Source organism: Neophocaena asiaeorientalis, unplaced genomic scaffold (genome assembly GCF_003031525.2).
Source record: "Neophocaena asiaeorientalis asiaeorientalis breed wild unplaced genomic scaffold, Neophocaena_asiaeorientalis_V1.1 scaffold30, whole genome shotgun sequence".
NCBI classification, from domain to species: domain Eukaryota; kingdom Metazoa; phylum Chordata; class Mammalia; order Artiodactyla; family Phocoenidae; genus Neophocaena; species Neophocaena asiaeorientalis.
In genome coordinates this window covers 11,013,565-11,037,366 of record NW_020174923.1, presented here as the reverse complement: position 1 = coordinate 11,037,366, position 23,802 = coordinate 11,013,565, and the positions used below count along the sequence as shown (strand labels likewise).

Genomic DNA, 23,802 nt, shown 5'->3' with positions numbered 1-23,802 from the left:
AGAACCTGAAGAAGAAAACCAATACTGGGCATAAAAATGATTTTCTCGGGTTTTGCTTCTATTCCTTAAAAAGGGAACAAAAATGAATACTGCTAAATGTATTAGTTCTCAGAATTAAAATGGATTGGTATTTCTTGCTGTTTATCATTAAGAAAGCAGGATGAGGGCTTTCCTGGTGGTGCAGTGGTTGAGAGCCTAACTGCCAATGCAGGGGACGCAGGTTCGTGCCCTAGTCCGGGAAGATCCCACATGCCGCGGAGCGGCTGGGCCCGTGAGCCATGGCCGCTGAGCCTGCGCATCCAGAGCCTGTGCTCCGCAACGGGAGAGGCCACAACAGTGAGAGGTCCGCGTACCACAAAAAAAAAAGGAAAGCAGGATGACAGGATGAGATGCCTCCAACACCCCCTTCAGGAAGCAGGGAAGCCTAGACCATTCAGATTGAGTGAGCTAGCAGCTGTCCTGCAGGAGGACTGCAGAGAAGGGCGGCCTTCCAACAGGGGCCCTGACCCAGCAGCAGAGCCACCAGGACCAGGTCAGCAGCTGGCCCTCACCTGCAAAGGTGAAGATGCACAGACACAACCAGCAAGGCCTTTCCCAGGTAGAGCCTAGAAGCAGTCCTGCGTTTTGCACCAAAAGATGCATAGTCCTTCTCAATAGATGTCTGTGACAGCAAAAAACTGTAAAGAGCCAAACTTTCATTCTATCACTCTTAGGGAATATACAGAGCAGGGGGAACCTAAGAACCCAAACCAGCCAAATGAGCCTCAAAAACAGTGCTGAGCGAAGGAGACACGAGTGCCACAAACAGGGCAAGCTGACCATGATCCAGTTAGGGTCTTGTTCACACACACACACACACACACACACACACACACACACACACCACTCTTAAAAAAAACAAGTGAACGCAATTGAGCTATTTGTAATGAGGTGGATAGACCTGGAGTCTGTCATACAGAGTGAAGTAAGTCAGAAAGAGAAAGACAAATACTGTATGCTAACACATATATATGGAATTTAAGAAAAAGAAAATGTCATGAAGAACCCTGGGGTAAGACAGGAATAAAGACACAGACCTACTAGAGAATGGACTTGAGGATATGGGGAGGGAGAAGGGTAAGCTGTGACAAAGCGAGAGAGAGGCATGGACATATATACACTACCAAACATAAGGTAGATAGCTAGTGGGAAGCAGCCGCATAGCACAGGGAGATCAGCTTGGTGGCTTGTGACCACCTAGAGGGGTGGGATAGGGAGGGTGGGAGGGAGGGAGACGCAAGAGGGAAGAGATATGGGAACCTATGTATCTGTATAACTGATTCACTTTGTTATAAAGCAGAAACCAACACACCATTGTAAAGCAATTATACTCCAATAAAGATGTAAAAAAAGAAAAAAAAACAAGTGAAGGCACAGGACAAGGCTGCCTCTGAAAGATGAGGGGGCTGTCAGGGACTCAAAGGGGCTTTAAAGCCACAAGTCACTTTCTCTTTCCTAAGCCCAATAATGGGTAAAAACAATTTATTTGATTAATTTCTAAACTGTGCATGTATTTACGTGCATGATTCCATAATAAGCATAAATGGCCTAATTCACTCCCCACAGCAAAGGAAAGTATATTATTTGAGAGGAAAATAATGCCCAATATCTAACCTAAGAATTCATTCAAAGACAACCAAATGTCTCCAAGCTCATTTATGTTCATGTTTTCATGTCTTCTGAGTATGTGGAGAAAACTGTAAATAAGATTTCTCTGCAGATTGCCTGGCAAAGGAAAACAGATGATTTTTGTCATTGTGTCAATTTAGTGCTGCTTACAAAATATAATGGAAAACATGAAACTATCCCACGACCTGCAATCCCATTCCTAGCTATTTACTCAAGAGAAATGAAAACATATGCCCACACGAAGGCTTTTACATGAACACTCACAGCAGCTTTGTTCATCACAGCCAAAAACTGGAAATAATCCACAGGTGCATCAGCAGGAGGATGGAGAGAAAGGTTGTGGGATGCTAATCAATAATAAAGGGGGAACAGATCACCGGTAAGTGCAACAATGTGGATGAACTTCAAAATCATTACGTTGAGTAAAAGAAGGCAGACACCAAAGAATACCCAGTGTGTGATCATTTGTACAAAGGTCAAGGAGATACCTTTGGTGATAGATGGCTTCTAGAAAGTGGTTTCCCTTGGCCAGGAGAAACTGGCTGGGAAGGGGCACCAGGGAATTTTCCAGGTGATCAAATGTTCTTCATCTTGTTTTGAGTGGTGATTAAAGGGGACTGTACAATTGTCAAAATTCATCAAACTAAATACTTAAATGCTGTACACGTTACTGTATGTAAATGACGTCTAAAACTAGGTTGTAAAAAAGTTCGTAGAATGGCTTATAAAAAAGGGATGTTCTGAATAAAGACACAGACCTACTAGAGAATGGACTTGAGGATGTGGGGAGGGAGAAGGGTAAGCTGTGACAAAGCGAGAGAGAGGCATGGACATATATACACTACCAAACATAAGGTAGATAGCTAATGGGAAGCAGCCGCATAGCACAGGGAGATCAGCTCGGTGCTTTGTGACCGCCTGGGTGGGATTAGGAGGGTGGGAGGGAGGGAGGGAGACGCAAGAGGGAAGAGATATGGGAACACATGTATATATATAACTGATTCACTTTGTTGTAAAGCAGAAACTAACACACCATTGTAAAGCAATTATAATCCAATAAAGATGTTAAAAAAAAAAGGATGTTCTAAATTTTTAGAGATTTAAAGAGACATGAAATATATAAAACTGAAAACAGGACAGACTTTCTGGTGCACCTCCAAGTCTGGTGTTTTGACTGTGAATTACTGAGCCCCGATGTGCAGGGCTGTGAGTCCCTAACAGTGCAGAACACCATCCTGATGCCAGGAGACTCTGGACAACACTCTTTGTCACAGCTGGCGCCCCTGAACGACACAACAGGAGACCTGTACTGGGAGAACCCTAAAAATCAGCGACAATGTAACAACCAACATGGAATAACAAACAGCATTCTTATACTGCATTCTAGAAACCCATTAGAAAAGGGAAGGGAAAAAAGATCCCTTTAGCAGGAGCAACAGAAACTCTGAGAAGAATCTTTGTGGAGAAATCCTCAGACCCCATGGAAAGACATAAAAACAAGTGCAGAATAAATGGAAAAGTACACCCTAGTTATGGTTGTAAAATCACCCAGTTCTTCTCAAGCTGATCTATAAATTCAGTACCATCCCAATCAAAATCTCAACATAACAGTGGTGAAGGACGGGCGTTAGGCGCTTTGCCAAGAGCAAAGAGAGTTCTGGGGCCCCCATTCAGCTCTCCCTGAGGAGAGCTCCCGCCTCCCCTGAGACACACCTGGAGTCTCTTGCTGGCCCCCTCGTGCCATGACTCGGAACCACTCTGCCCTCCCAATCCGTCTAGCTGAAGACTCCAGGAGCAACCCTGACTCAGCGCAAGTCCCTTCCAATCTCCCCCAGATCTCCAAGTCGGCCACCCCCGATCCCTAACTCAGGCTCAAGCCTGACCATCACCATCTCCATTCCTGCTCTGGAGCTCCAGAGCCCAGGGCTGACACAGAAGACGCATGAAGAAGAGAGGCTTAAGCCAGGTGGGTAAGCAGCCGCCTTAGAACCGTGCGAAAGATGAGCAGGTAGCAGAGGAACTGGGGAGAGGCAGACGGGGGTGAGAGGGACGAACACCCTCCCGCAGGCGGCGGGCTGGCAGGGAGGAACGCCAGACCAGAGGGTGGCTGGGGTGGGGGCGGAATGTGATCGTGTTTTGACTTGTTTGTTGTAAGCAGGAGGCGAGTAAGCGGCACCGGAACAAGACTGACCTTGAGGTACCTGGGGGAGGGGGGCGGGAGAAGATGAGGGCGCTGGTGTCACGGCAGTGGGAAGGCTGGGCTGAGGCGGTCTGGGGAGCAAGAGCAAGGGACTCCAGAGCGACAGGACGCTCAAGTGCGCCTCCCTCACTGACTGCGAGTGTGGCAGAGATGGAGGCATTCGCACCTCAGGAAGGGACGTGACGGACTGGCACCCGTGTATGCACAAGGGGATGCCGCCGGTGGCCACGGTGGAGAGGGGCTCCCCGCATCATTAAACTTCACGGAGCCCCTCTCCCAGCTCGGCTCCTCAAGGGGTGTGGTTGTATTTATATCAAATAGATGTTCTTTCTTCATAGAGTCTAAGAAGCTACAGACTGAAAGACGTGCCACTGCTTCATGCATCACGAAGGGAAGATGCTCCCGACTCAACGTAGTACGACACTTTCTCATCACCTGGAAATTACACCTGATACTTCGTGAAAGAGCTACTGTAAACTGAATCGGACAGGTTTATCATTTATCACCGTTGTATGGATACGTAAAGAAAAAATAAGCCACAGCCACTGACTCGGGTATTCCCACACTTTCCTTCACGCTCAGAAGCCCATTCTCTGCACCAATTTGCCCCTCAGAGCCATCGACACACACAATTTCACTCAGTGTCACCCCGTCGACCATGGGCAGGGGGGTGTGACATCTCCATGGCAGTCTCTGGGGGTCTTCCAGGTCACAGACCCCCATTCAGGGGATCTGATTCTGTCCTTTGCGTTCGTCATCCGGGACTCCTATCTTCTGCACAAGTGGGCCTTACAGGTAGTTGACCGACTGACCCCTGTCCAGTCACACCCCGGAGTCCATACCCGTGTCAGCACTGATTATGACACACATCCCGATTCCAGAGATGTTAATGTGAAGAGAATGGGCACCTTAGAATTGACAGCTGATATCTTCATGAAAATAGGTTACAAGGTGGAAGGATATTTTCACCAGAGACCAGGAATCATTAAGAATCAAGTGGAAATTATGGAATAAAAAAATATAATCAAGAATTTGGTATGTCTGCTAAATAGCAGATTAGACTCCATAAAAAAGCGGATTTGAGAGCTATAAAACAGGTCAGCAGGCAATATCCAGAACTGAACAGAATGTAAGAAACATACAGGACACAGAGAAAAAGCCTAACATACTCTTATTCGAGTTCCAGGAGAGAAGAGACAGAGGTGGCATTTGAAGTGATACTAACGAAAAACATTAAGCCACAGGGTCAAGAAGCACCAAACAGGATAAAGACGCAGTAAACCACCCCAAGAACACTGCAGTGAAATGATGAAAACTAAGAAAGAAGCTTTTAAGTCGGGGCGGGGGGGTGGGGGTTTACCTTCAAAGGACAAATATTAAGATTCACAGCCAACTTTTTAACAGAAAGGACAGAAGCCTGAAGATGAGGGAGAAACACTTTTAAACTTGTTTAAACTGAAAACAAAAACTAAAAACCAAAACAAAAAAACACCCCTTTACACCAAAAGAAAGAAATTGCTATAGAATTCTGTGCCCAGCAAAGATATCCTTCAAAACTCAAACACAGGTAAAAGTAAAACATTTCCAGACGAAGAGAAACTAAATAAATTTGTTTCCAGCAGACTCGTGCTAAAAGAAACATTAAAGAAAGTTTTTCAGGTTGAAGGAGAATGACCCCTGGCAGAAGGACAGAAATGCAGGAAGGAATAAAGAGTGTCAGAAAGGGTAAATAAATGGGTATATCTAAATAAATATTGAGTGTATAAAACAACACTACTGTCTTGTAGGGTTAAAATAAACATAGAACTAAAACACATGACACTGACATCACAGTCGGGGAAAGTGAGTAAAGGCGGGAGGTGTGATGTTTTGGGGTTCCTGCACTGTATGAAAAGTGGTAGAAGCACTAACTTAAAATCCTCGTGTGCAGAGACCTCTAGAGCTACACTAAACCAACACGTAAGCTGACATATCAACACATAGCTCATACAGTCTGCAGTGTGTCACTAACAGAAGGGGACGATGGGATGATATTATAAAACCTGATTGCTACAAAAGAAGTCAAAAAAGGAGAAAAAAGCAATAAAACCAGGTGAGACAAAAATAAAATAAACAATGAAATGGTAGACTTAAACCCAGATGTGTTGTTAATTACATTAAATGAAAACAGACTAAACATTCCCATTAAAAGACAAGAAAGCCCTGTAACTCGGTAGGTGAATGCAGCCTCCAGAAAGCCTGTGCGCTCAGGGCCTCCTAGGGCAGCTACACTCCTGGCTGCACCTCAGACGGGCCAGGTGGAGGAGAGGGCAGCTTGACAGAACCAGCCTCAGGTCACCCTAGTAAACTAAGACTAGCCCATCCTTTACTCATTCATTTGAACCCCTACTGAGTGCTTTGGGGATAGTAGGGCAAGTCAGCTGCTTCCTCTGGCTTCAAAACAAAAGTCCTGACAGACCAAGACAACAGCCAAAGGAATAAAAGATCAGGCCCCAAGATATTAAAAACCTGGATTCCTTCTTCCCTCAGAGGCAGACATCCCTGCTGTGGCCCTAGGCGCACTCTCAAATGTTCCTTTGCAAAGCTAGGGCCTGCTCTTTCCTGGAGTCCCCTCCTGCCATCAACAGTCTCCAAGGTCCCCCACAGGCCCACCAGCCCGAAGCCCTCCCTTACAAGCCCAATGGAATTCCACAAGGTCCCCGGCCAATCGCTCTGTTTTTTCTCCCTCAGTTTAAAAGGTGAAAATTTTCGTATCGGCTGAGTAGAAACATACTCAAATTAAAACAAGGAATAGTAGAGTTTTAAAAATAAAGGAGCTTCTAATCTTCAAGACGACTAAAACACTGAGAGGAACTGTATAATCCCTATCTCCTACTCCTGTGTGTCCTGCAGAAATCAGACCCAATGCTGTCCAAAATGATTGCCTCTAAAAAGATCATCTGACTTTAATCGTTAATACAGACTATTCTGTCTCATTAAATAGATAAGAATAAACTCTTGTTAGAGCGAGAGCATTTTAAAGCTGAAATGAATTTTAGAGATTTATCCAAGGTCACAAGTATTCAGCACAATTAAAACAGGTCTCCTGACTCCCAGGCAAATGCCTGTGTTAACTGTTAGGGAGTTATCACTAAGTACATTAATTAAAGAGCAGCTTTGTAAAACAAGAAATTTCTTTAAGGCAATGAAGGCAGGAACACCCTTTCCACACACTAAGCTACCCCACCCAGATCGCTCTCCCTCTGAGTTCCACATCTGCAACTCTAGGATGAGTATGGAAAAGTACAGACACCACTAGTTAGATGGTCATCTTCCTGAAAAGAGGACAGTATACTAATGGTCACTTCCATTACCTGCAACTCTCTTCGTCAATGAATTGGGTGTTCACTTACCTACTTTTTATGTATTAAAAACAGTGACTTTTAACAATGATGAAAATATTAAAATTATAAGTAAAACCACTATGTCCTCTCATTTGAGGCTATACCAAGAACCTATAATTATTAAAGAAGTGTCGCCCTCACACTTGCATTCAGCCCCAAAGTGGCCCCTCACACACCTGTGACTCACAGCCAGCTGGAGTCTACACTGCATGTACACACCCCCAAAGCACCGGGACCACTTGGACAGGTACAAGTATCTAATTTTAAGATGATTAGCCATCTCTATTCTTTGGGTTGTAAACCCCTTTAAGACAGGCTGTTATCTTCTGACTACAGGATCCCTCACATTAACAGTTAAGGTGCTATACATAACCGATGTTTATTTTTTTCAAGATGTTTATCTTTTTTTTTTCCTTAGAGTATTCAATATAACACTTTTCCTTCCACTAAGACAAACTGATTTCTCACCATTTGTTGTTTTTCTTGGGTTAAATGCCCCTAATAAGCTTAGCTACTTTAATGCATGGAGCTGGTAAACAAAATCAAAGGGAACAGGTTTGCTGAGCAGAGACCCTTCCACCTGCCCCCCACTGCCTCAGGGTGGTGACTGCAAAGATGGCGCTGCCCTCAGGCTGCTGCCCTCTGGGCGGTGCTCCCCACTAAACAGCTCTCACTGCAGTTGGTCCTACAGACAGAGGGACCAGCCATCTCTGACAGACTCAAGTCAACTCTGTGGAAGGGAGAGTAACAAAAGCTGACCCCAAGGCAAAAATGGCTGAAGGAAGGCCCCGGGCAATAGCTTCTCTAGCTGCTTACATCACACACACACAATGCATGGAAACAAGAGAGGACAGAAGTGGCAGAACGTACTGCATGTGGACTCCACAACCCAGGCCGGTAACATGTGGGTCCTTCTGCCTCACAGTCTCATTCCTACACGAAGTGATACTTGGAGAACAGGTATTTTAAATCAGATGTCTATTATTAAAGTCATACATAGTCATGATTTTTAAATGCAAGGTGTATGGGATTTAGGGTAAAAGTCTTCTTCTGCATCTACCCGAAACTCACCGTGACAAATGTTTTGTGCATCATTTCAGGGATTATCTGTGTAACTACATGTTGGTGGGACTAGAATTAAGCAACACAGCAAGATGTCACAAGGCAAGTGGAAACAGTGAACAACTAAGGGAGCCACAGGCTCATCTCCCATTATGTTCACTCCAGGGCACTTGAACAAGTGGAAGGATGGGCAGATCAAGCGACCAACCAACCTACCTACTCATACATATACACGAACACATCCATGTACACAGATGTCACACACACCTACACTATTAATCTGACAAGAAGAAACAGCTGAATTTCTGTAAGTTACATATGCATATTCTAAGACTGCTGAATACATTTTATTTTGTGCTTTGCTTTTTAAACTTAGCATATTTCAGTATCTTCTCATAATAGAAGTCAAATAGCCTTAGAATTCTGTGTTCCTCCAAAGTTTGAAATCTTTTGGAGGGAGGAGGAGTGGGAGAAGACCCCTGTGACAACATTCTCAATTTCTTCTACATTTATTGATTCATTTTGAGTTTCTATCTTTTCTGAGGTCAATTATGGCCATTTGATTTTCCTAGAAAATTATGCCTTTCATACAGGTTTTCCAATTTATTTGCAACGTTTTGCAAAGCACTCCTTGATGATGCTTTCAATTTCCTCAAATCTTGAGCTATTTCTCCTCAATCATTTATGATCTCTCCTTGAATTTTATTGAAATTTGGCTTTTTAGCCAAATTTTAATCAAAACAAAGCTTAGTTATAAAATCTAGTTATAAAATCTTAGTTATAAAAATCTATCAAGGAACCTGCCCTACATGCAGCCCTTTAAAAGAGAAACTTCCTTGATGACACTGACACAAGTCCTATATAACCCTCCTGGCTGGGCCATGTGCTTTACATCCTCTTCACAGCAGCATTATTCATAATAGCCAGAAGGCAGATACAACCCAAATGTCCATCAACAGATGGATAAACAAAGTGTGGTCTATTCAGCCAATGGAATGTAATTCACCTATAAAAAGGACTGAATTACTGATACATACAACAACATGAAGCACATGGATGAATCTTGAAAACATCATGCTAAGTGGAAGAAGTCAGACACATAAGGCCACATAAGGTATGATCCCATTTATAATTTTATGCTATGCGAACTTCTTCTTAATTTTTTTAAATCTCCATTATATATCACACCAACAAGTAACTCCTTGACATTTAAGAGGGGGTGTCCAGAAACCATTGTGAAGCCCCAACTCACGAATATCACTGAGACATACAGTTTCCCCTGTAAAATGAAATCAAGTATAAAGAGAAGTGGCCATTCCCCTCCAATCCATTCTCATTTCCCCCTTGATCAGCACTCTCTCATTTGGCTGGAATATAATTTGACAACTCTTCACAGTTACACATGGTGAGCATACGGTGGGCTCCTTGCCATCTCCAAGTTTCACATTCCATTCTTTAAAGCACCACATCTTCTACTTTCTGACTTAGAACCAGCACTTCCTCAGACATCTTTATTTCCATCCTCACACGTCCTCCAGAGCTGTTTACACAGAGCCCTGCATCTTGGGCCTCCAGGTTAACTCAGGAAACCAGCCCTGCACATGAAATCTGTGAATGCCAGACATCTGAGCTGCAGTCTTAGTTTCAAACTGACAGCATTTGGTCCTCATTTGCAATTTGTCACACACACAGAGATAACTGTCTTGTTAAAAGGAACGTGAAGATGAGAGACAACGACCTGGAGAGGCTAGTTAAGGACAGAGTTAAGCCTGTATTTGTCTCTAAAAATACAACCCTTCAAGTAGGTCAGTTCATAGAGGAGAGCAGGGAACAGAGGTGGTTAGGCAGGAGCGGGGAGCTGGAGAGAAGGTGTGCCCCTGGGGGGTGCACTTCACAGAGAGGGCCTGCAACTCTCATGGAAAGTAGGGATCTGCCCATAGCACTGTGGCCCCTCCTGGTGCAGACACTTTCCCCATTAACCCTCCTTTCACACTTACAAATCTTTTTTTTTTTTTTAATTTGTTTTATTTATTTATTTTTGGCTGTGTTGGGTTTTCCTTGCTGCGCGCAGGCTTTCTCTAGTTGTGGCGAGCGGGGGCTACTCTTCGTTGTGGTGCACGGGCTTCTCATTGCGGTGGCTTCTCTTGTTGTGGAGCACGGGCTCTAGGCACGTGGGCTTCAGTAGCTGTGGCTCGCGGGCTCTAGAGTGCAGGCTCAGTAGTTGTGGCACACGGGCTTAGTTGCTCCGCAGCATGTGGGATCTTCCTGGACCAGCACTCGAACCTGTGTCCCCTGCGTTGGCAGGCAGATTATTAACCACTGTGTCACCGGGGAAGCCCACACTTAACAAATCCTAAAAGTTAAGTAGCAACTTCTCAAAGTTACATTTCTAGGAAGTAGCAAAGCCAAAATCCAACAAGCCCAGGTTCTCTGCCTGGTTACCAGGCCGTGAACTCACCCCTCCCCAGAAAGAGCCAGAGTTCTTCTAGTCCCAATAGGCTATTCATCCTCCAGATGGACTGCAAAATGATTTCCTTCTTCTATTTTAATGTGCTTATTGTGTTTTTAAAAGAATGCCCAGGTCAGACCTCTGAGCTGCTCTGAGGGTTGGCGGAGGGATGGCCAGGTCTTTATGCTCTCTTAGGAAAAGCAGTCAGAGATGGATTTAGTAGGGGAGTTTGGCTAAGATGCTTCAGAATCTAAACTCCACATCCAGAGGCTGTTTCCAATACCTTGGACTCTGGGGACAGGGCAAGACGGAGGTGTGTGGGCAGGGCTAAAGAAAAGACTTCCAGCTGATGAGCATACATCAGAATTCTCACTGAACCTGGTACATGGAAAAGCTGTCAGGTGAGCAGTGATTGAAAAGAGGGGTAAAGATGAAGTCTGGGAACACTGTCAAGGCCAGAGCAAAATATAAATAAAATGTTTGTCACAGGTACAAATCTTAACATTCCGGGCAGAAAGCAATTAAGTGAAACTGTGAAAACGTAACAGTTAACCCCAAGAAGACCAGAAGACTTTGTCTACAATGTCATGCAAATTTAATGAGTACAGGATGCAAAGTGCTTCACAGCAGCTACTGAATTATGTAAACTGTGAGCCATCCATCCACAATTCTGCCTTTGGCTATGAGTCCTTATTTGCAGTTTGTCACAAAAACACAAACAAGCCCAACCTTAGGACCCAAGGAAAGGAAAGGGCTGGTAAAGGCAAGAAGAGGGGGAGTTGGCTGGCCTAGGGGACAGGAGAATGCGAATGACAGTGTGACAATGGCATTAGGAGGGCTCTCGATCTCCCTCACAGGGCCATTTTCACTGGCTGAACTGCAATGTCAATTTGGGACTTGGGTCATAACGTGACCGCCCCAAGCAGCGTCACTACAAGAAACAATCCACCTTGGTCTATTCTACAGATCTCTTTGGACCACCTCCCAGGTGGGAAACACAGTCCTAGGGCAAACTTGGGTTTCTTCCTCGAGTTTCTACATTTGACTCTGAAAATCCCAAGAAAAGGGAGAACCCACTTGCGTAAGGTTCTTTGCTGCATCCCTGTAGAGAACGCATTCCAAAGCACTGAAGGGGGCGCGTAAGGAGAGTTGTCTGTATTAACAATACCTGCTGCTCAGGTGCCACAGCCTGTGAGTCACAAGCACCGTGACCACCCCAGGAAGGAGGCCAGCAGTGGCAAGTCACCCAGCAGTGCAGTGGGCTCCAAAGCCCGACCAAGCAAACCGGACTGAGAGCCCGTTCCCTAACACCCACCAATTCTACGGTCAATCCCAAGTGCCTGGCAGCTTGTCTAGAGGCCATGGGGTTCCCTCTCCTTGGGGTGGGCAGGTTGAGCTGTCAGGCACATTTTTGGGAGGAGGCAAGGAGCCTGACTCCAGAATCCTAACCACAACCCCACCAGGAGACACTGCTGCACAGAAGTGTTAGGGTCTGCAAACAGCAGCTGTACCTAAACCCAAAGGATGAGCTGGCAAATGCCCAAAACACAAACGAAGTTGTCCACTGGCCCTGGCAACCGGCTTCCTGCTCAAACTCTCTCCTCCCACCGTGAGGTAGAATCGTCACTGCAGTTCATTCGCGCATGCTCTGAGAGGATGCAGACGACTCTGTGATCAATACGAAGGAAAGGGTGATTGTCACTTAAATTAAAATGCAACAATTATTTCTGCTCTGATGATGGACCGGGTGGTGAAGGCTTGCTTTGTTTCAGGAAGACACCTGTCCCTACACATATTCCACTTGGCAGGAAACTCTGTGAAAACGCATCTGTCTAACGGTAAAACCAACTTTCATCCCTTGACCACCTGACAGAGACTTGAGAGGCATGATGAACTGAAGGGAAGGCTGAAATTGAGAACCTGCTACATGCAATGTACCAAATGTCCTGCATGTGGTAACTAAGATTGGTCCCGTGAGGATTAACTGAGGCTGTCCAGCACCTCGGCTTCCCCCACAGCCACTGTATGGGCCGCCCGAGGCCCGGCTGGAGGAGGGCGCATCACAGCAAGGTGCCAAAGGGCACTTTCCGTCCCCTTTCGTGGACATGCATACCGGACAAAATGGGCTCAGTCAGGGTCACTTCAGACACCTGCCGGCAGTGGAAGTCTTGCCAAATATCTTCACCTACCTTAGGAAGTTATCGATATTCCCATTACATTTGTTTTCAAGCCACCCAGGAGAACCGCATTTCAGCCCAAGGAAAGGTGCTGTGGCTTCGCTGGTGGCTTGGAAACTCTTTGGGGAAAGAACAATGGAGAGACAAGACCTTCTGTTTGCCATCTTCCACCAGCCCCAGCCCCTAAATCACACCCTGTACTAAACTGCCAGAACCCCCAATTTGTTAGTAAGTCTTAAAAAGATAAATTCTTCACTGTAGACGCTCAGCTTTATAATCTCCTGCTCCCATCTCCCAATAAAACTTTCAGTTAAGACTTATGTTGAACTGAGTGAGGTTTATTTAACTGCAGGATTTTCAGCTGAAACAACAGTTGGCATTTTTCCTTCAATCTCCCGCAGAAACACAAATTTATGTACCTACAAGGTAATAAGGCAAAGTCTTAAATTTAATCAGAAGAAATATTTCACCCATGGCAAACTGATAAATTATTTAGAAAAGGGCTCAATCGGCCCATCAAGGAAACCTGGGCCAGATAGTCTGGCAGCTTCAGAAAAAAACATCATCGTCATGGTTTCTCTAAACTCCTTCTTGACCCCAAATCACCTTTATCAAAATGTTTAATCTTTAATAGTTAAAGCTAGAAAAGTAAAGAGGGAAAACCAGAAGGATTTTAACACCAGGAAGGATATCAGCTCATCAAGGTATCACTCTTATGATGCTGACAGGTTTTCAGTGGTTGATTTTCTGCACTCCCTGGACGAGATGGAAGTCACAGGATTCCCCAGCCTGCTCCCATCCATGGCAACGTGGAGGCATGCAAAGATTTCTGCAAACACTAATGAAAATGACCTTATTTCCAGTGGCCCAAGCTTTGTGAGTCTTGCAGTACAGGACACAGAGAGAGAAAACCAGATCTATGGGTATCTACATCACAGGTCTAGAAAGTTAATAACGTTCCCATTGTTTTATTGCAGATGCAACCAACCTCTCTTTATTACTGCAGAAAACTCGAGAGCCCTGTAGAGTGCAATGAAGTGGTGTGTGTTTTGCTCTGCAATGTTTCAAAGGACCCTGATTTATAGTTAGGAACCAGGTGCCCATGCACAAACATCTGAGCTTGGTGACTGCCTCACGTTTTGTGCAAACTCTATGAGGAAGCATGAGGCTGCCACACTCTGAAAACCACACCATCGGACGCCAGGCCTCCCTCCCTCTCCCGTAACCCACGTGAAGGGGTGCAGAACAGAGAAGTGTGCACTTGCACCAGGACATGTGCCATTATTGCCCAGTGAATACTGCACAGCCCCATGACTGATACCAGCGAGCCAGTCAGGCATCCCGCTGCACTGTTACCTTAGGCTTGTCTCTGAAATACATAAGTCCCACTAAGAGTCTGTAGCAGCAACATTTTAAACATTTTTATAGTACTTAAAAATGAATGTAATGGTCTTGGCATTCAAAAAAGAAAATATTAAGGATTCATTGTTGTGTCTGCTTCCTGAATGCAGGCAAAAGATCTCACCCTGTCTGCAGGAACTGCTTCTTTCTAGGCTATAGCTGGTACTTTATTCCAATTCTACTTTATAAACCAACCCAGATGGAATCCCACCCCACACTGGTATGCTGGCACCTTTTCCTAGGCATCCAATAATCTGTAAACATTCTCCCTCATCAGCCCTTTGAACTCTCTCTCCTTCAAAAAATTACATTATAGATCTGTTCTTGAAATCCCACTAACTTTAACAAATTTTCTCAGACTAACAACCGTCTACCCAGAGGACTATACTCCTTTGTACTGCTACTGGCCACCCAAAGTTAGCCCTCCCACTATCCTGGGAAGGTAATTTCTCTGTCCTATATGTGATTCTACACTGTCATTTTTGGATCTGCAATCATTTCTCTCTATATAATGTTACCTGCCTTACATGCTAATGCCTCTTCCTGATAGCATGGAAGAGATCTGCTCATAGACAGAAATTTAGATTAAAAATAATAATAATCCTAGTGTAGAAGATTCCATTTACTGTCAGCTAGCATGAACTTACTAATACCTACCAAGCTAAACTAATAATAAAGCTAGCAGTAAATCAACTCTTAGCACACATACACACGCACAAAAATTACACATCACACCAAATGTAATGAACATATAATGTCTTGATATACTAAATACGCATTCTAAAAGACTGTATCTTCTATATAATAATTCTTTAAAAGGAAGAAAGTAATTAAAACAGCAGAGACCCTTCCTATGAAGAATTCAATCAGTAGATCTGGTCACGTTCTTTTTTAAACAAATGTGTCTAGCAAAGAGCAAAAGCATAAAGTCAAACCCAGAGGATGGTCAGAAGTAGCTAAGTCAGAAAGGCATTCTTTTAAATTTTAGTAGTGCTGGTTCTCAACCTTCCATCTGCCAGTGACATCGTGTCTTCCGGTATTACCTGTGCACGTTGCCCCACGTGGACGATAAGGTCTGTCTACGCCTCTCAGTGCCTGTCTAGCCTGGAGTACCTTCAAAGTCCTCAAGGAAACTATTTTCTACTGATAACATGGGGCATCTCAACTATTTTTAAAGGAACACACCATCTAAATATCTTTCTGGTCCTCATCCATGCCCCAAACACACTGTACTCTCAAGAAAAATGCTACTGAATTTTTATATAAACCACCAAGAGGTAACAAATTCGAGGGAGGAAAAAGCAAAGCCTTTAGACATCGATGAAAATCTCCACTAAGAAACTGCCTTCTAAAGAACAAGAGTCCAAGGACTTTAGGGGAGGGGAGGGGAGGGGAGGGGGGAAGGAAGGACAAGAGTCCATTACTACTGACTTGAAAAGTTAGAAATGCAAAGCACAAGGACACAGCAGCGGCACAGAGATATTTTGTGACATTAGTCACCTGGCACCATAAGCAACAGTAAAAAATTACCAAGGGCACCATCACAGGCAGGAACAAATTTATTCCTGGCCATTCTCTTCTCTTGGAATGTAAATAATCCATGAAGAATTCCTAAATCCAGATCATGTGGATAAATAATCCACGAACGAAAATCCCAGACAGGCAAGTGTTTGCTGGTTCTCCAAGACATTCCCATTAGGCTTACGCCCGAAAAGGAGAAGCAAAGATCCATGGGAGGCATGCCGGCAAGGCCACCTGCTCACCACCCCCTCCTTGTCACGTCCTGTAGATAATTCCAGAACCAGCATCACACAAAGCTGTATGGAAAGGCACCTCCATAAACACCTCAGATTTCTAATTTTCTATTAGAATTATTAAATCCTCAAACTAGTTAATGAGAAAGACTAAATAAAATATGTCTTCGGGCGGTTTACAAATAACTTGAGATCTAAAGGCAATCTGACAGAGTTGTTATATTCTATACCACTTTTCTTTTTTTAAAATGGTAAGATATAGGCAACAAAAGACACAGTAACTGGTAACTGACTCCCTAAAAAGAACCTTACCTTTTGAATCAAAGGCAAAGCATATAACAGGTGTCACCTTTTGAATGTTGACTGCTTTTTTCCTCAACTATTTGAAAATTGAAGATGGGAGAAATAGCTCTAAGTAGTTGAGGTTGCAGAAAATGACTGAAAATACATTTCCTGTGTAAAATAAAAACCGCGACTTAAGAGTAACATGAAAAATACTTTTTCTTTTCCAAATATTTCAGGGGAAAGCGTAGGCAAAATAAATAACAGACCATCCAATTAATGGCTCACACTAGGGCATGTGCTTCATTATGAATCCATGGAGCACATCAACAGACAGAAAGGGGTTGCAAGCCTGCCACGGGGAGTGTCCAATCACTGGATTATATGAGATGAGGATCTGGATTCAAAGATTGTTTAAAACCAAGAAACTAAATTTCCCCATAAGAAAGAAAAAGGAAAGCACATAAAGAACTTACCCTTGGCTGCCAGTTCTCGTACTGCTTCTGTAAATTCGCACCAATGGTTTCCAGGGCTTTCTGAGGACCCATTGACAGAGGATCTGGGAAAGCAATGAGAAGGAGAAAGTTCTTTATTTGTGCATTTCCTCCTTGCTAAATCTCTCTTTCAGAGTTTCCTCTCACACAAGTCACTTCAAAGGCACCTCTGACTAAAGACAACACAACAGGGCTTGAGGTTTACCTGTGTTTAGCCAGACTTATGGAACCACTAAGGCACCCGAATAGACTGAAAAGCCACAACTCTTCACCTTTCTAGAGAAAATTGTTTTAATTAACATCACTGGCCCCGTGATTGTTTCCTTTCATCCACGTTTGTTATTTCAGCACCTATGGTTCTCTTGCCCTCTTACTGCTTTATCTTGTGCTCCTATTCAGGCCCAGGCTGTGATTCTGTGGAAACAGAGACCCACCCTGTGGACAAGGGGTCCTGTACACCTATTCATTCTGGGTTTACCTATTCACTTCAGGAGGAGCTTCTAGAGCAAATAACTCTAGACCAGCAAGTCCTGAAATTTATTTGGTCTTGAGTCCTTTTCACACTCTAAAATCGTGGAGTGTCCCAAAGAACTTTTGTTTATGTGGTTGTACCTATCGGCATTTACTATATTCAAAATTTAGATGAGAAATTTTTAAAATATATCTTTATTCCTTTAAAAGTAATAGCAGTCTGTATGAGTCTCTAGGTCCATCCACGTCTCTACAAATGACCCAATTTCGTTCCTTTTTACGGCTGAGTAATATTCCATTGCACATAGGTACCACATCTTCTTTATTCATTCAACTGTCGATGGGCATTTAGGTTGCTTCCATGACCTGCCTGTTGTAAATAGTGCTGCAATGAACATTGGGGTGCATGTGTCTTTTTGAGTGATGGTTTTCTCAGGGTATATGCCCAGTAGTGGGATTGCTGGGTCATATGGTAATTCTATTTTTAGTTTTTTAAGGAACCTCCATACTGTTCTCCATGGTGGCTATATCAACTTACATTCCCACCAACGGTTCAAGAGGATTCCCTTTTCTCTACACCCTCTCCAGCACTTGCTGTTTGTAGATTTTCTGATTGGTCTTCTGCCCATTTTTTGATTGGGTTGTTTGTTTCTTTAATATTGAGCTGCATGAGCTGTTTATATATTTTGGAGATTAATCCTTTGCCCGTTGATTTGTTTGCAAATACTTTCTCCCATTCTGAGGGTTGATTTTTGTCTTGCTTATAGTTTCCTTTGCTTTGCAAAAGATTTTAACTTTCATTAGATCCCATTTGTTTATTTTTGTTTTTATTTCCATTACTCTAGGAGGTGGATCAAAAAAGATCTCGCTGTGATTTATGTCAAAGAGTGTTCTTCCTATGTTTTCCTCTAAGAGTTTTATAGTGTCTGGTCTTACATTTAGGTCTCGAATCCATTTTGAGTTTATTTTTGTGTATGGTGTTAGGGAGTGATCTAATCTCATTCTTTTACATGTAGCTGTCCAGTGTTCCCAGCACCACTTATTGAAGAGACTGTATTTTCTCCATTGTATATCCTTGCCTCCTTTGTCATAGATTAGTTAACCACAGGTGTGTGGGTTTATCTCTAGGCTTTCTATCCTGTTCCATTGATCTTATATTTCCGTTTTTGTGCCAGTACCATATTGTCTTGATTACTGTAGCTTTGTAGTATAGTCTGAAGTCAGGAGTCTGACTCCTGACTCCTCCAGCTCCACTTTTTCCCCTCAAGACTGCTTTGGCTATTTGTGTCTCCATACAAATTTTAAGATTTTTTTGTTCTAGTTCTGTAAAAAATGCCACTGGTAATTTGATAGTAAATGCTTTCAGTTTTTCACCATTGAGAATGATGTTTGCTGTGGGTTTGTGGTATATGGCCTTTATTATGTTGAGGTAGGTTCCCTCTATGCCCACTTTCTGGAGAGTTTTTATCATAAATGGGTGTTGAATTTTGTCAAAAGCTTTTTCTGCATCTATTGAGATGATCATCTGGTTTTTCATCTTCAAGTTGTTAATATGGTGTATCACGCTGATTGATTTGCGTACATTGAAGAATCCTGCATCCCTGGAAGAAATCCCACTTGATCATGGTGAATGATCCTTTTAATGTGTTGTTGGATTCTGTTTCCTAGTATTTTGTTGAGGATTTTTGCATCTATATTCATCAGTGATATTGGTCTGTAATTTTCTTTTTTTGTAGTATCTTTGTCTGGTTTTGGTATAAGGGTGATGGTGGCCTTGGAGAATGAGTTTGGGAGTGTTCTTTCCTCTGCAATTTTTGGGAAGAGTTTGAGAAGGATGGGTGTTAGCTCTTCTCTAAATGTTTGATAGAATTCATCTGTGAAGCCACTGGTCCTGGACTTTTGTTTGTTGTAAGTTTTTTTTAATCACAGTTTCAATTTCATTACTTGTGATTGGTCTGTTTATATTTTCTATTTCTTCCTGGTACAGTCTTGGAAGGTTACACCTTTCTAAGATTTGTCCATTTCTTCCAGGTTGTCCATTTTATTGGTATAGAGTTGCTTGTAGTAGTCTCTTATGATGCTTTGTATTTCTGTGGTGTCCATTGTAACTTCTCCTTTTTTTTTTTTTTGTGGTACGCGAGCCTCTCACTGCTGTGGCCTCTCCCGTTGTGGAGCACAGGCTCCGGACGCGCAGGCTCAGTGGCCATGGCTCATGGGCCCAGCCGCTCTGCGGCATGTGGGATCTTCCCGGACCGGGGCACGAACCCGTGTCCCCTGCATCGGCAGGCGGACTCTCAACCACTGCGCCACGAGGGAAGCCCCACTTCTCCTTTTTCATTTCTAATTTTATTGATTTGAGTCCTCTCCCTCTTTTTCTTGATGAGTCTGGCTAAAGGGTTATCTATTTTGTTTATCTTCTCAAAGAACCAGCTTTTAGTTTTATTGATCTTTGCTATTATTTTCTTTGTTTCTATTTCATTTATTTCTGCCTGATCTTTATGATTTCTTTCCTTCTACTAATTTTGGGTTTTGTTTGTTCTTCTTTCTCTAGTGTCTTTAGGTGTAAGGTTACATTGTTTATTTGAGATTTTTCTTGTTTCTTGAGGTTGGGTCATATTGCTATAAACTTCTCTCTTAGAACTGCTTTTGCCGCATCCCATGGGTTTTGGATCGTTGTGTTTTCATTGTAATTTGTCTCTAGGCATTTTTTGATTTCCTCTTTGATTTCTTCAGTGATCTCTTGGTTATTTAGTAACACATTGTTTAGCCACCACGTGTTTGTGTTTTTTTATGTTTCTTTCCCTGTAATTGCTTTCTAATCTCATAGCACTGTGCTCAGAGAAGATGCTTGATATGATTTCAATTTTCTTAAATTTACTGAGGCTTGATTTGTGACCCAAGATGTAATCTATCCTGGAGAATGTTCCGTGTGCACTTGAGAAGAAAGTGTAATATAGGACATTATAGGATGGAATGTCCTATAAATGTCAATTAAATCTATCTGGTGTATTGTGTCATTTAAAGCTTGTGTTTCATTAATTTTCTGTCTGGATGATCTGTCCATCGGTGTAAGTGAGGTGTTAAAAGTCCCCCACTATTATTGTGTTATTGTCGATTTCCTCTTTTATAGCTGTTAGCAGTTGCCTTATGTATTGAGGTGCTCCTATGTTGCGTGCATATATATTTATAATTGTTATATCTTCTTCTTGGATTGATCCCTTGATCATTATGCAGTGTCCTTCCTTGTCTCTTGGAACATTGTTTATTTTAAAGTCTATTTTATCTGATATGAGTATTCCTACTCCAGCTTTCTTTTGATTTCCATTTGCATGGAATATCTTTTTCCATCCCCTCACTTTCAGTCTGTATGTGTCCCTAGGTCTGAGAAGTGGGTCTCTTGTAGGCAGTATATATATGCGTTTTGTTTTGGTACCCATTCAGCGAGCCTGTGTCTTTTGGTTGAAGCATTTAATCCATTCATGTTTAAGGTAATTATCGATATGTATGTTCCTATTACCATTTTCTTAATTGTTACTGGTTTGTTTTTGTAGGTTCTTTCTTCTCTTGTGTTTCCCACTTAGAGAAGTTCCTTTAGCATTTGCTGTAGAGCTGGTTTGGTAGTGCTGAATTCTCTTAGCTTTTGCTTGTGTGTAAAACTTTTGATTTCTCTGTCGAATATGAATAAGATCCTTGCTGGGTAGAGTAATCTTGGTTGTAGGTTCTTCCCTTTCATCACTTTAAATATATCGTGCCACTCCCTTCTGGCTTGTAGAGTTTCTGCTGAGACACTGTGTGTGCCCTCCAGTAGTGGAGTCTCTGTTTCCCCCAGTCCTGTCAAAGTCCTGCAATCAAATCCCACTAGCCTTCAAAGTCTGATTCTCTAGGAATTTCTCCTCCCGTTGCCGGACCCCAGGTTGGGAAGCCTGACGTGGGGCTCAGAACCTTCACTCCAGTGGGTGGACTTCTGTGGTCTAAGCGTTCTCCAGGCTGTGAGTCACCCACCCAGCAGTTATGGGATTTGATTTTACTGTGATTGCGCCCCTCCTACCATCTCATTGTGGTTTCCCCTTTGTCTTTGGATGTGGGATATCTTTTTTGGTGCGTTCCAGTGTCTTCCTGTCGATGACTGTTCAGCAGTTAGCTGTGATTCCGGTGCTCTCGCAAGAGGGAGTGAGAGGCCAGTAACATCTTAATGTTATTACAAAATAGTCTCAACCCCGTGGATCCTTGAAGGGGTCTCAGGAACCCCCAGTGGTCCACAAACCACACTTTAACAGCTGTAGGAAACTGTTTTCAACAGTGTCTCTAATTTCAATCAGAAAGCATTTTTTTCAAAGGAAGAGGTTAGACTACTGGATAGGTAGAATACCTACGTCTTTTATCTAATTCTCCTCCAAACTGTGACTAATTCTTCCACTCTATGTTCTGGATTCCAGATCGTTCCACTTTCTCAGACACTAAACTCCATGCTCTAGGATATTCAGCCTCTCCCTTTTAACCAGAGCATTCCCATGGGCTTCTTTAAACTCAAAGTTATACATATATACTTGGCTTAAGGCAGATAGCATCACAAGGCTTTCAACAAAAGAGCAGCAGTCCTGGCCCTCTGTAAGGCCAACTGGCCCGAGGCAGGGGAACACAATCAGATCCACAGGTTGCATCAGAACGAAATTCTCCGGACCACCCAGTTCCAGAAACTGCCCTGGAGACATTCCGGACCACCCAGTTCCAGGAACTGACCTGGGGATTTTGAAACCAGCCCAGCCTTCCCGCCTTTCGAGGGGTGGGACTAACGGTCCCCCAGGATACCCGAAAAGACCACCAAATAAGGAATACCCTGCGCCCTCCCAGATTCACCACACCCCTTTCCCTTCTTCCCCTATAAAATCTTGCCCAACCCTCGCCCGGGCACAACTTCTCTGGCCCCCTTTCTCTCGGACCAGTGAACCTCGCCCGGGAGCGCTCCCTAATAAAGCTCACTTGAAGCTTTCCTCTGTTTCGTGGTGCCGTTTGTTAAGATCCGACCTTACACCCCTCCATCCACATCCCAAGCCTCACTTCTCAGAGGACAGAACTGTCCTCTCTTCAGCCACCATCCCACTCCCCCATTCCCTATTCTCCCAACATAACCACATCACATTTTTATTAAATTAATATTCAGTGTTTTACATTAGTAATGCCTATGGAAATATTATTCAATGCTGAGCCAAGTAGTGTATGAAAATGACATCTTTCTTGAATTGTTTTTCAGTCTCCTTGTTTTCCATGTATTAATACTAACTCTGCCCCAACTCTCCCTCTCAATATACTATCCCTCTCAAATATTATCTTCCACAAAGTATATCAGCTAATCTCTCCTCTCCTCCTGGCCACCGCTGAACAATCCCGCCCTGGAAGAGAATTCGAGATTCCTCTTTGTAGAAATGGAATGACTCCCAAGAAAGGAGCCTAAAGGGACTGGGGGACAATAACAAAAGGTCTAATGTTAGTGTCATCAGAGTCTCAGATAGAGAAAAGTAAGTGCAGAGCTCAAAAAGTAGTTGAAGATATAATGCCTGTTAACTTCCTCTATTTGGTCAGCGATGTAAACTAACAGATTCCAGAAGCTCAGTGAACCACAAACAGGATTAACCCAAGGACACCCTGACACATCATAATCCAATTGTTAAAAAACAAAAGACAGGGAATTCCCTGGCAGTCCAGTAGTTAGGACTCTCACTGCCGGGGTCTGGGTTCGATCCCTGGTGAGGGAACTAAGATCCCACAAGCCGCATGGCACCGCAAAAAAAAAAAAAAAAAAAAAAAAATGAATCTGGCCCTTTGCCCAGAGTAACCACCTGCTGGAAGAGGAAGGAACTGAACCACTGGGTAGCACTGCTGACCCACAGCTCTGCTATCACCTGGCTGCCTCTGGAATCATCTAGGAAGGTTTTCAAAAATACCAGGCCTTGGGCCCCATGCCCGGCAGCCTAAATCAGAATCCCTGCATGTGGGGCCCTGACCGTGGGAGCGAAAGAAAGCTCCCAGGTGATTCTCACATGCAATTAGGACTGAAAGCCACTGGTCTAAGGAGAACCTGATTCTGTCTAAAGGAAGAAAAGAATATATAATCAGGGAATCTATGGAACGAGGAGTTCATCTCCAGTTAACTTAACCTTAGCAAGATTTCCACACTGACTGGTCCTCCCTTGGCTCTGTCCTTGTCAATCCTTCAGACTCCTTTTACTGCTGGTGACATAAAAAAAAAAAAAAAAAAAACAAAGGCCCCCAAAAAAAAAAAAAAAAAAAAAGAAAGACAAAGAAAAATCCATAGAGAAAAATCAGATCACAAACACAGAATCAGGAATGGGAAAAGCTCTGGATTTCCCAACAGCATTATAAGCTGGACAAAATAGAGCAATGCCTTCAAATCCTCTGTGAAAATAATTTCAACCTGATATTCAAATCTGAGGGTAAAATAC

At 43.4% G+C, this 23,802-nt stretch overlaps 1 protein-coding gene across 2 annotated transcripts in view; it reads right to left on the bottom strand.

The window, feature by feature from the left end:
- The window catches only part of RPTOR (regulatory associated protein of MTOR complex 1), a 337,424-nt gene that overhangs the window by 232,846 nt on the left and 80,776 nt on the right, over positions 1 to 23,802 (bottom strand). For both annotated transcript variants that reach the window (XM_024760891.1, XM_024760890.1), the window contains exon 3: positions 16,853 to 16,935. In XM_024760891.1, coding sequence (XP_024616659.1) covers positions 16,853 to 16,935 — 83 coding nt within the window. The remainder of the gene's footprint in view (positions 1 to 16,852; positions 16,936 to 23,802) is intronic.